General features: G+C 33.6%; 1 protein-coding gene across 1 annotated transcript in view; it reads left to right on the forward strand.

Moving 5' to 3' along the window:
* Positions 1–12,925, forward strand: part of NF1 (neurofibromin 1) — a 244,417-nt gene that overhangs the window by 51,669 nt on the left and 179,823 nt on the right. The window contains exons 2-4 of the mRNA XM_004685158.2: positions 1,770–1,853; positions 5,533–5,723; positions 10,906–11,012. Of these exons, the coding sequence (XP_004685215.1) occupies positions 1,770–1,853; positions 5,533–5,723; positions 10,906–11,012 (382 nt within the window). The remainder of the gene's footprint in view (positions 1–1,769; positions 1,854–5,532; positions 5,724–10,905; positions 11,013–12,925) is intronic.

Genomic DNA, 12,925 nt, shown 5'->3' on the forward strand with positions numbered 1-12,925 from the left:
GTCACCTCCGGGGCAGGCGGGGATCGAACTCATGCGGAAGTGGCTTTGACTTCTTAGTGCTGTGCTTTAACCCGCTGCGCCACCAGGGAGGGCCAGGAGCATCATATTTTAAAGTATGGAAAGTAATTTTCTATGGACACCAAATATAAACAGAAATTCATCTTATTTTGTGGATGAACACAGTAACATTTTAACTTTAAAAAAAATATAATAGTTTAGTCTGATATCGTTTTGTGCATTTTTTTATCTTAGCTTCCCACCACCAAATCACCCATTGCCATCACCATACATTTTAACTTTTATTTAGTTTCTGATTCTTTTCCCTTAGATGTTTCTCTTACTTTTGACCCTGACTCTCTTCCCAATATTTTTCTGGAATTTGGATTTCATAAAGATTTTGCTTTTCATGAATTCACCATTATAATCTATTGAACTCTAGTCTCTTAGCTTCTTATTTTGAATATTTACATGGGATATCCCAATTTTAAGTAGATGATAAATAAAATTCGACCTGTAGTCTTAAAATATGAGATTAATTTTATAAAGATAATATTTTTTCCTTCTTCCTGTAACCTGTGTCAAATTCTGTAATACTTAGATAACCCATTGTTGAAAGTTTTCCTCAAATAATTTATTTCCACTGACAAAAACTAAAAATAGTTTTATTTTCCTTAGTTTTATAAAATGCATTCACATTCCTGAAACTTCAAGGTATTTTAACTGTTCTCTCTTTGTACTTTTAAACATTTAAATTCTCCTTTTTCTCTCAAGTGATTCTTTTCTGTTAAATGGCCTTCATAACCAACTCAAAACAGCTGACCTGGTTATTTATTAACTTCAAACTTTTTTGCTTATCTTTAGCACTTACAACCTCAATTTCTGTTATTTGTATTGAGCTATGAAACTGATTTCTGGTTGTAATAAATTGTGAATTCCAAGTCTCATTTTCATAGTCACATCATCTTTGGTATTTGTCTTTTTTAAAGGTTGAGTAGACTTATAAAACTGATAAACTAAAGATGTAGACTGTCATTTTGCCTTACAAAGAAATCTTTTTATAGAAGAAAATCAAGGTTTTTTTAAAAAACAAAACAGACCAGTTATAAATATGTGAAGCAATTTACAGAAATACATTTGAGATTTTGTGGTGCTTTTCCCTTGCAGTGTGTTGGGCACAGTCATAGGTTTTTCCTTACACAAATATGTGGTTATGTTCTCAGATTGAAAATATTTTAATATTTAGAACATTTAGAATTTTCTTTTCAAATGAAAACAAAATTAGTATTGTGGTATTGGCCTTTATATATAGAGTTTATTGGGTGAGTTGAATTGTGGAAATCACAGTCTCCTGTTGATAAATAGCATAGTAGTCAGTTTAAGGATAGTAAATGCTTATTTTGTTGCTGTAAGAATTAAGACCTATTATTTTGTGGCATCAAAGTGTGGTTAACTTGTCACTTCAAGATTCTGGTAAAGATCTATCTTTGTATCTGAAACCTACATACTTTTGAAGTATAACCAGAGTATCTTCTTTTACTGTTACAATGCTATTGTCAGACTAGTAAATGTCAGCATTTTGTTTTCTTGAGAATTTATTTTGTTTGAGCATTAGAATAAAATCAGAAATAATAGACTTAGCTGTAGTATAACCTAAAAGACAAAATGGAAGGTATTGATTTTCCTGTTCTTTAGCTCCTCACTTTTCAGATGTGTGCTGATTGATAGTGGAGAGTAATAGCTTTTTGTTTTCTGAATCTGTTTTATTTTAGAGAATATTTGGAGAAGCTGCTGAAAAAAATTTATATCTCTCTCAGTTGATTATATTGGATACACTGGAAAAATGTCTTGCTGGGGTAAGTCTGCTCTTAAATAGATTTTGTGAATAAAAGTTTGAGAAAGATATACCACAGTATAGGTGTTGACTAGGTGAATTGTCATATATTTTTTACCTCTAAGACATATGAATGTGAATTTTGTTAATAGAACTAATTTAGTAACAGATAAGTTTTTAAAAGAAAAATTATTTTCTCATCTTTTGCATGGTAGACAGATACTGTTTACTTAAGAAGTATTGACCTTGAGTCACATCTCTCTCACCTTTGGATGTTTTTAGAAAAATTTTCATGAGAAAAGGCCACTATTTTATTTAAATAACTTCCCTAGATATTGCTAGGTGTTGTGTAGCTATAAAAAGAATGTGATACGGAAGACCAACAGTAATTTTGTTTCCAATCATCTAATTTTAATGTTTTGCTTTTCTAATCTTTTTAAAAGAGAACTAAACAACATTAAAACTTTATTACTGGTAGTTTCTACATCCATGTGTAAATACAAACACATTGAGATGTGGGATAGTTAAGTATAAAATATTTTTCTTAGATTTCCGCTAGTTATATCAGTGTACTTATTTAGAATCATTTCAGGAATATTTCTGTTATATAAAGCAAAATGTTTCTATATTTCAGTAGCTTTAATTCTTCCTGATATGGCAAGAATTTAGATAAGCATACAGATTTATTACCTTTATTTTTTGACTCCCATTTTTAAAAATAAATTTTTCTTCATTGAGGTAACATTGATACACAACACTGTATGCTTTAGGAGAACAGGCTTACCCCTCCTCAGGCACACCACCCTTCCCTTCCTATCATCAAAGCATTTATAGTCCATCATCTTAGGCCTTGACCCCCTTGTACCTACTCTCACCCCCAGGCTCTCACCTACACCCTTTCTTGCTTCCAGCAGCCTCAATTCCATAGTCATACTCCTAGGATTTGTTTTGAATACTTCCATTTATTTTATTTTATATACTTTTTTTTTTCACATCATTCTTCATTTTTGTACAATGTATGCTTTCTTATCTCAGTTATAGTTCCCGTGAAATTCCCACTACCAATTCACCTGTGTACCATTACCATAGTCCCTTGTGCTCTTCCTACCCCTGTTTTGATCCTGTTTCCCTCTCCCCTCTTGCAGAATGTCTGGTTTATACTGTTGACAATCAGTAAGGGAGGACCCGCTCCTTGGAAAGAGTACAAATAGGTACTCCCAGCCTTTGGGCTACTATCATTGAATAGCTTCATTTAAAGAGCGGTCTTCTAACTGTATATTAGAGTTAACTTATTTCTTATCTTCTCTCTTGCTGTGGCATACTTTTTGCTTTTATTCAGATTTGCTTCTCTCTTCCCCATATATTAGAATTGGTCTCAATAGTAAATGTAGGTAGACTGGGCTGGTTGAGAAGAGGGAATAGTGGAAATGTTTTGGGGAACAATAAGATAGGGAGTTGGAAACAGTTTCACACAACTGTGTATCCTTAGGGAAGAGAGGTATTGAGGGCACAAAACCTAAACTTGTAAATGAGTCTTGGGTATGTCTCAAAATTGTAAAGATTTCATTTTTATAAGTTTTCTACTTAAGGTTGGTTAGGTCTGTTTTAGTTTGTTGCATCAAATTTATGATATTTAGGTTTGCTAAATAGGATCATAGAACTGTGAAGAGTGACCATTTTGCTTCTCTTAAATCAATTATTTGATTGTAAATACATGTGTATCAGACATACCTATGTTTGAATAGGATAGGGTAGTTTATTGCTTCTTTCAGCTTTTCTCTATTAACATGTTATGCCAAGGCTAATAGTAAATATAATTTGGAGAATGAACAGTGACATTGGCACCTTTTTAATTTTATAGTCATTGGAAATAGTCTAATTAAAACTCTTGGGCATGGTATAATTTGTATAATGTATAAAATATATATCACTTTACGCTTGAAAATGTGTTAGTTTTTTCATCAGATTTACAATTAAAATAATATTCATATTATTAAGCAATTTTTCCAATTTCTAGGGTTTTTTGTGATTTTATGATTATCACTTGACTTTCACCTTTAGATGAAACTAAATTGAAGCAGTTGACATAGCTAGTCTGAATAGCTAAATGAAAGTAGACAAGTAATCACCAATATCATATATTTGATAATATTTTGTAGAATTTGAGGAATCTTATCTTTTTCTTGTGTCTACTATTAAAAAAAATCTAACATTTCTGTTCTTGTATATTCAAGTTAATGTCTACATCTGTGTAATTTGGTTAGCTTATAAGTCTGAAAAAGGCTTTGTAAGTTAAATTTTGCAGGTTTTTGGTGATTTCAGTTTATTTGCTATCTATAAATTTGCACCTGAAATGCTTGGATTACAGTTCTATATAGAATTGAACAGAGCACATGATTATGTACAACGTTGTTTTTTGTTTTCATACTTGGTGTTACAAAATTGTTTCTCATGTATGAATTAGGTGAGATATTGATGTGGAAATAGCAGTATGTTTGCAGAATAGTTTATCCTTTGGTTAATTGTTAAATACATACTTAACAAAGTAGAGGTCTCAGTGTTAACTCCAGAATTATCAAACTTGGTGTCACAGATAGTGAGATAGTGAGATTACCTCGCATTATATATTATTGTATATGTAATATGAACAATAGTACATCAGCTAGTATTTATCCTAATCTAGTCAGACCATAAGGTTTAGGTTTAAGTTAACAGAAAATACAGTAATTATAAGAACAAGTTAAATTACACAGCTAGGAATCAAATCAATGGTATGGGACCTTTTGTAAGGCATCTGGCCTATTATAAAAGGCAGTATCACAAAAAATAAAAGTGATCTAAGTGGAGTGTGTATAGGGCAGATAGTTTTAGAACAGAGACTAAAGGAACAAGGAATGATACGGCAGCTCTCTTGCCCGCCTGTGACTATGCAGGTGCCTCTCTTTTTTCCTCCCCAATAAACTAGTCCTTTTAAAACATAAAAAATAAGTAAAGTAACAGTGATCATAATGCTGCACACCTTTTGTGGATTGAATTTTTAACAAAGAAAAACTAAGAAAGATTTTGGATGCAGTTGGTGAACTAGGAATACAGATGAACTGATACAGAAAATTGTTTTTCTTTGGTATAGTGAAGTTATATTGGAAAATGTCATTTTTTAAGATATACAGAAATATGTAAGGGTAGAGTTTGTGATGTTTATAACTTACTTTGAAATTGTTGAGCCAAACAATTATTTGTAATGCCTGTTTATTTTTGTCATTGTGCCCAAAAGTGGGAGTGATCACCCACTCAGGAATTAACTTGGATCTTGAGAGGAATAACATAAGGCACTCATCAGTGAATATGAAGAAAGTTCATTTAGAACAATAAACTGGGGGTTCTCTGGAATAGAGGGCTTGTGCAGGATTTGAGGAACAAGGGAATAAGTGGGTGTGGGGGAGCCTGGAGAGTGGATGTTGGAGTTGGACTTTCATTGGGATTAAGAGGTGTTAGGTGGAAACAACCTCTATATTAGATTGACTACAGATACAAATACCAAACATGATGGAATTATTTATAATTGTTGAATCTATATGAGGGTATATGGATGTTCATAATTTTATTTCAGCTCTTATGTAGGTTTGAAATCTTCAAGGTAGGGAATCTTTGCCTGTAAATTTAAGAACATTTTAGAGTAAAATGATTATTTTGTATTTTAGCAACCAAAGGACACAATGAGATTAGATGAAACAATGTTGGTGAAACAGTTGCTGCCAGAAATCTGCCATTTCCTTCACACCTGTCGTGAAGGGAACCAACATGCAGCTGAACTTCGGAATTCTGCCTCTGGGGTTTTATTTTCTCTCAGCTGCAATAACTTCAATGCGGTTTTTAGTCGCATTTCTACCAGGTTAGTATGTAAATCCACATAAGACTGTTGTAATAACATAAATCCTAATCTTTCACTTACTTAAGAGCAAAGGATTGATAGAAATGTTTTTCCTGAAATTTTGTAGGTCTTATGCATAATTTCTTTGAAAATTTTATTACATAAAATTGTGATATTGATGTGTAGAATTATGACTGCTGTTATAAACTTGAATGTCTAAATTTTAGGTTGCAAAATAATTCAGGACCAGTTATTTTTTTAAGCACTAGAATTTTTGGTTTGATTTGATAGTGTATTATTCCTTAAATTGTAGTTAGCCAGTCAGAATAGTTGGTGAGTAGTAGTACTTTTAATGATCTTATGACTTTGCTACTTATCACCACATGTGGAATTACTTAAAAAAAAAAAAAAAAAAGGCCAGTAATGTGGAAACACTGGGAAATGAGTATTTGGACAGTAAAATTCTCAAGAAAGTGGTCTGTATTTTAGTTTGTAAACTGTAAACACTATTTGTTAAGCATTTATAGCTTATGCTATGTTGGTTTATCCTCAGTTTCTCTGAAATGTATGTGACACTTTCCTTATTTTACTGGTAAGTAAACTGATATAACCAAAGAAGTTATCAAGGTGATACAGCCTATATGGGAGCAACTCAGAATTTCTAAGTCAGCCTTATTTCAGAGTACATAAGTTTTATAATATAAGGCTGCTTCTGTTTCCCTGTATTATATTTCTGTATTTTGATGAAAAAATTTTTAAAAAGATCTATTTATTTATGCATACAGAACTGGGGTACAGGCCAGAGGTGCACGGGTGGTGAGAGGATTCACCAGAGACAGAGTGGGGTTGCAGAACAGGCCAATTGAAAAAGTACACTGCTGAGGGGAGCAGCAGGCAGGTCAGGAGAGGTCTGCCGCGCCATGTGGGTCACCTCCGGGGCTGGGGATCAAACTCATGCTGAAGTGGCTTTAGCTTCTTAGTTCTGTGCTTTAACCCATTGTGCCACCAGGGAGGGCCCTTGATGAAGTATTTTTAATAAAGTATACTGTTGTGCTTTAAAATTAAATGATAAATATAATTTAAATTTTAATGATGGTTACAATGTGAGTATCACTTGTGATATGCTAAAATGGAGAAATTGATATAACTGGTGCTGTATGGAAGAGAATTCTCACTATAACTCTAGAAATTGTTTCATGCAAATTACTTGCCTTTCTCATTCAAGTAGACCCAAATAGCTCTTTAATTATGACCAAGTGAGAAGTATCGTTTAGTCATTTATTAAATCAAAGGCTAATATAGGTAGAGAAAAACAATTATCTTTGCCTAGTGTTACCTGCATTTTGCTTTCTGTGTTGTGTGAAGTGTGTACTTCCAGTAGTCAGATTCTTTTCTTCTTTTGTTATTTATCAGCAGATTTGAATAAGAATGTTATACTATGAGAATTCATGCTATGGTGTTTTGGGGGATTGGTTGACTTCAAAATCCTGTAATCTGTTTAAAGGAAATTAAAGTTTTATTTAATGGTTTCATATGAATGATGATATTGGATAATGTCTATAAAAGTGATAGAATGATGTCTTCATGAACTCTTTGAGTAATAACATTTCATATTCTGAGTAATAATGAACTGGTTGAAGCAGCAAGGTAACAAACCCAGGAAATTGGAGGCTCAAAAATTATGAAAACAAAATCCCTTTTTGTTTAGGTATCTGCCAGGCCAGCTTTACTATTTGAAGCATCTTCAATTGGTGGTGGAGAATGATCAAAAGAATAAAATACTTTTCAGTCTCTGCAAACATGAGTTGCTTTATAAACACAGCTAACATCTACCTTTGAAAATTCCAGAAACCTTGTAGTCATCAAAGTCTTTATTTTATGGGATTTTACTGCCCTAGCACATGTAAACATAGACAAGTTTTGTGTATTTCTTGAATCTTGTTCATCGTTTACAGAACAGAAGTTGTCTCGAGAATAAGCCATTTTTCATTAATTTAGGGGGGATAGGTTGCCTAGAAATGGGATTTATGAAATATATATTTTAACAACTGCACTTGCTGTTTCACTTAGCTTGTACTAGAAATAGGAGCTGAGTTTGTTAGAGGATCACTGGCCTGAAAGACTGTTATGATGATTTAATTTAGATGGGATATCTTATGACATTGATGTCATAGCATTAGGTGACTTAAAATATACAAAGTATAGCCCTCCCTAGTGGCGCAGCAGGTTAAAGCACTGCACTAAGAAGCTTAAGCCGCTTCCGCATGAGTTCAATTCCCGCCTGCCCTGGAGGAGATCCACATGGCGTGACAGACCTTTTCTGACCCGCCCGGTGCTCCCCTCAGCAGTGTACTTCATCGATCTGCCTGTTCTGTTCCCCACTCTGTTCCTGGTGAATCCTCTCACCCTCCACATCTCTGGCCTATACCCCAGTTCTGTATGAATAAATAAATCTTAAAAAAAATCTATATCTATCTATATATATATATATAGATAGATATATATACACACAAAAAAAGTACTAGAATGTCATATTTCTTTCTGAAGATTGATTTTGGAGTCTCATATTTTTATAATAAATGAATCAGTATCATAAAAATTTATTATCAACTGTTTTTACCTGTGTATAAATATTTCTGCTTTAGGATTAATTTAGCTTTTAATATTTCTGTCCTTTTCTTTAGGGAATTTGGACTAGAAATCTTAATGATAACTTTATTATTCTGCTGAAGTAATATACCATGTTCTATGGCTCATAGTGCTATTTTATGGAGAGATTTAGCTCAACTCTATACAGAACGACTGCACAACGGTATTAGATGTAATTAGATGTAATTGTTTTGTAGTGGGATGACCCAGTGAAATGTCTTAATTTGACAACTACCTGAAGCAGAAGACTGAATAACTTCAAAAGTTCTATCTGATTCTTTAAGAAATCTGCTGGCTTCTCCCCCTACCCGCCCTGATTCCCTGTTTGTTTGTTTGTTTGTTTTTTTTAAAGATGTATTTTTTGTTTATGCATACAAGAATTAGGGTTTAGGCTAGAGTTGGGGGCAGTGAGAGGATTCACCAGAGACAGTGTTGGGAGAATAGACTGATCTACTGAAATACACTGCTGAGGGAAACAATGGGCAAGATAGGAGAGGTCTGCTGCACTATGGGGTCAGCTCCCTGGCCAGGGATTGAACTCATATTACAGTGGCTAGTGATAGCTTGATTGTACTGAGATATAACCCCTGCATCACCAGGGAGGTCCTCCTATTCTTTTTTAGATAGACTTCCATTTCTCATGTCTCATCATTTAAAACATACCCATTTTATATTCTTTTTAAGATTGTTAAAATTTTCTTACAAGCTTATTTGTGCCAACTCTTAATTGTAGTGGATTGTGTCCTGTTTCATTAACTTTGCAATTTTTTCTTTAGTACATGCAGTATGTGTTTTCCTTGAGAATTTCTTACAGTCTTGTGCTGTGGTAGTGTTCTGGTGATAGTTTTAAATTTGCTTTTGCCTAGTGTCCAACTCTAGACTTAGGTTTTTGTTAATTATTCAGTCCCAGATTGCATGGGTAATATAAATGTGGATTAAAACCCTTATGAAGTAATAGCTTTGAGTGATTCCCCTCCTCCCACCCCAACTTAGAGGAAACTTCTTTATATGTGTCTGTCCCTTTTATTTTTTAGGGAGTGCATAGCTCTAGTTAATGTTTTATGCAGGGCCCATGTTCTGCTCCCTGTATTATTGGGGAACAATGCTTGGTATTCAATCACATACGGCTGTTCAGCTCCCTGCCCCTTTCTTCACATTTCCACCAGCAGTGACCAGTTTTGGAGAATAACCTGTGCACACTTGAGAAAGAGCAGATACTCGGATATTTTGGGGTGCAGTGTCCTATAGATGTCTATTAAGCCCATGAGGTCGAGGTCTTTATATAAGGCTCTGGTGACCTTGTACATACGTATTTTCTCTAATATCTGTTTTCAGAGCTGTTAATAATTGTCTTGCTATATTTTGGCGCTCCCTCATTTGATGAGTATATGGTGATGATGAGCATTACATATTACAGATGTGTTGTCCCCTTAGTCATAATGTAGTGTCCATCCGTGTCTCTTTTTATCTTTTAGTTTGAAGTGTACTTCATCTGATGTAAGTATAGTTGTTCCTGCCTTCTTTTTGGTCCATTTGCTTGTAAGATTGTTTTTCAACCTTTGACTTTCAGTCTGTGTTTATCTTTTGTAGTTACATGTATTTCCTGGGCACAGCAAAAGGTTGGATTTTGTTTTTTAATCCAGCCTGCAACTCTGTGTCTTTTTATTGATGAGTTTAGTCCATTCGCCTTTAGGGTTAATACTGTTGGCATCTGTATCTACCATTTTGTTTGTCTTTTTGTGATTTTATTCCTTGCCTTAATCTGTTCTTCTTATTCATTCTTCTGTTTGTTTTGTCTTTAAGACTTGTTGTTTTCCTTTTCATCATTATGTTTTTTAATCATGGCGATACTAAATTCTCTGACAGGCAGAGAAGTTCTTCAAATCATTGTTGTTGAGTTCCGGTAGCTGATTTTTTGTGGTGTGTCCTTCCCCTGAAGGCTTGCTTGGTTATTTGTACTTTTCTGTCTCCCTGTTGTCTTGTTTTCTAGTTAGTTCTGTGCGTTGGGCCACTGTGCTACTGGTACTGGCATGCATCTCTTCAGGGTGCCTCTTCTGGGATGTTGGGAACTGGTAGCTGGACTAAGTCTGGCACTGGTACGCCAGATTCTACAAGGATAGAGGTGCTGTGGATATGTTGATGGGTGCTATTTGTGAAGATCCTCAAGGATCCATATGCTGCTAGTCTCTTCCTCTACATGCTCATCTTAACCTTTGTTTGTGGAGCCCTCCCTCTGTATTTACTCAGTTCCAGAAGGGGATCCTTGGGTTTGTGGCTTCCAACAGCCCCATGGGCAGGCCTGCACTTTCATGGTACCCACAGTTCGCCTTGATGGCAGATCATTTCCTCTTTCTAATCAATTCTAAAAAGGGGATGTGGGGCTTCCAGCTGCCTTGCTCAAGCCTGCATGTTCCTGCTCACTATTCTCTTATTTTTATATGTATATTTGCTCTTATAAACTCATCATTGGAATAAGAAGAAATCTGTTGAATTCAGTAATTTGGAATTTCCTAAGGTTTAAGTTGATAAACTGTTTTTGGTTTTTACTTTTCAGGTTACAAGAATTGACTGTTTGTTCAGAAGACAACGTTGATGTTCATGATATAGAATTGTTACAGTATATCAATGTGGATTGTGCAAAATTAAAACGACTCCTGAAGGGTAAGTTTGAATGTATGCTGTATCTGAAATTAATCACTGAGCTGAAAAACAGTGTTTGATTGGTTTGCCCTAGAACACCAAAGTGAATTTATAATACAAATATCTTAGTGAAATAGTTAATAATACTATGGTTCAGTAGTTTTTGAATCTTTGAAAACAATAAAACAGGGAAATAATTAAATATTGAACTTGAGTTTTGCTAAACTATAATTTCTGTTTTTAATAAAGAGCACCTAACGATGCTGTTTTTTTCTAGATTTTCATCTCCAAGTTAGTATATGTTATAGACATTAACTATTTAGCTGGTAAAGTGCTAAGAGAAGATAGTTTAGCAACACATCAAAGTTTCATTACATAATGGAACAAAAATGTTGTGATCTTATAGTAAAAGTGGAATTGAGTCAAGGATCTCTTTTCTACACTTTGTTTTCAGCTTTGTTACTGACTTATTGGTTGATTCTTCAACTTGTGAGAGTCTTAACCCTTTTAGTATCTCATTTTGCTTTCTCATAGTAGACCCACGTGAGGGTATTATATGCATAGTATATAATTTCAAAGCTTTGGGAAGTGCTTTACATGCTTATGTGGATGAAATAAACTATCAGAAGGAACTGAGAATTATTAATGTAAGTAGAAGAACTATTAATAAAAAGCAGATATTACTATTATTAATGAATAAATGAGCTGCAGGGTAAAGATTCAGTTCACATCTCCCTATCTCTAGAACCAGAGTATTTAACTGTCATGCTGTTAGCTTATAGGTTATGAGGCGAATTTTAGTGGCAGTATGAGGCTTTAAGGAAAGCAGTGCCTTCATTTATTTATTTAGGTATACCACTTCCTTGAAATTTTCAGGATGGCTTGATAGGTTATATAAACCTCTGGTTCAGTAGTATTCAAAGAATGAGGGTAGTGGAGGACAGGATAAAATAGGACAGGGTGGAAACTAATATGATATGAAACTTTCAAAATAAAATAACATTTGAGTAGAATATATTACATCTGGCTATTTATTTATATATATGAGTTCAAAGAGGATTATCCCATGTAATGAGTAAGCTGATTAAAATAGGAAAGGAATGGAAGGGTTGATAACAGAAAAGAGGCTAGGAAAATGATAAATTTGGTTTTAGATCTATTGAATGTGAGGGATCAGTAAGTTGTCCAGTCAGAAACTTGTAAAACTGGAGTTATGAATATATATACACTATATATTCTTAATTAAAACATATATATATACACATTTCTTAATTCAAATGTGTGTGTGTATATATATATACACATATACATATACATACATACACATACACACATGTACATATATACACACACATTTGAATTAAGAATAAACTGCTATGTATAACACAGTTAAGTTTCATAAGGGTAAAACTGATGTACATAGGAAGACAAAAAATGCTCTAGAGCACTGTCAGCTGTAATGCATTATTTGGAAATTGAGGTAAAAAGCAAGAGCAAGGAAAGTATTTATTAATGTTATACATAGTAGTGAAATATTGGACACATCCTAAATGCACAACAAGTGGAAAAATACTTAAATAGGTAATACAGTAATTTTAATATTCTAAGAGAAAGCATATTGGGAAGACTAATTTTTTGAATTTTAATTCAGTCATTTATTAGATCTGTAACTTAGTATCAGTTTGTCATTTGTAATATCTGGAAGTATAAAAATATGAAAAATGTTGAGAGAATTAAATGTTACACTAAAAATATCTGCTGTATTATTGAAGTAGTAGTTACTATTGTATATAGAGTCACCAAATATATATGGAGAATTTTTAATGATATGGAAAAATATAGGATATATGAAATGAACATAGAGCAGGTTTGATATAAAACCATATTTGGTCTCAGATATGGTAAGTGTATTTGTCTTATAGATCCATAGGGGA

The sequence above is a fragment of the Condylura cristata genome, unplaced genomic scaffold, assembly GCF_000260355.1.
Source record: "Condylura cristata isolate star-nosed mole 26May11 unplaced genomic scaffold, ConCri1.0 scaffold00017, whole genome shotgun sequence".
Taxonomy (NCBI): domain Eukaryota; kingdom Metazoa; phylum Chordata; class Mammalia; order Eulipotyphla; family Talpidae; genus Condylura; species Condylura cristata.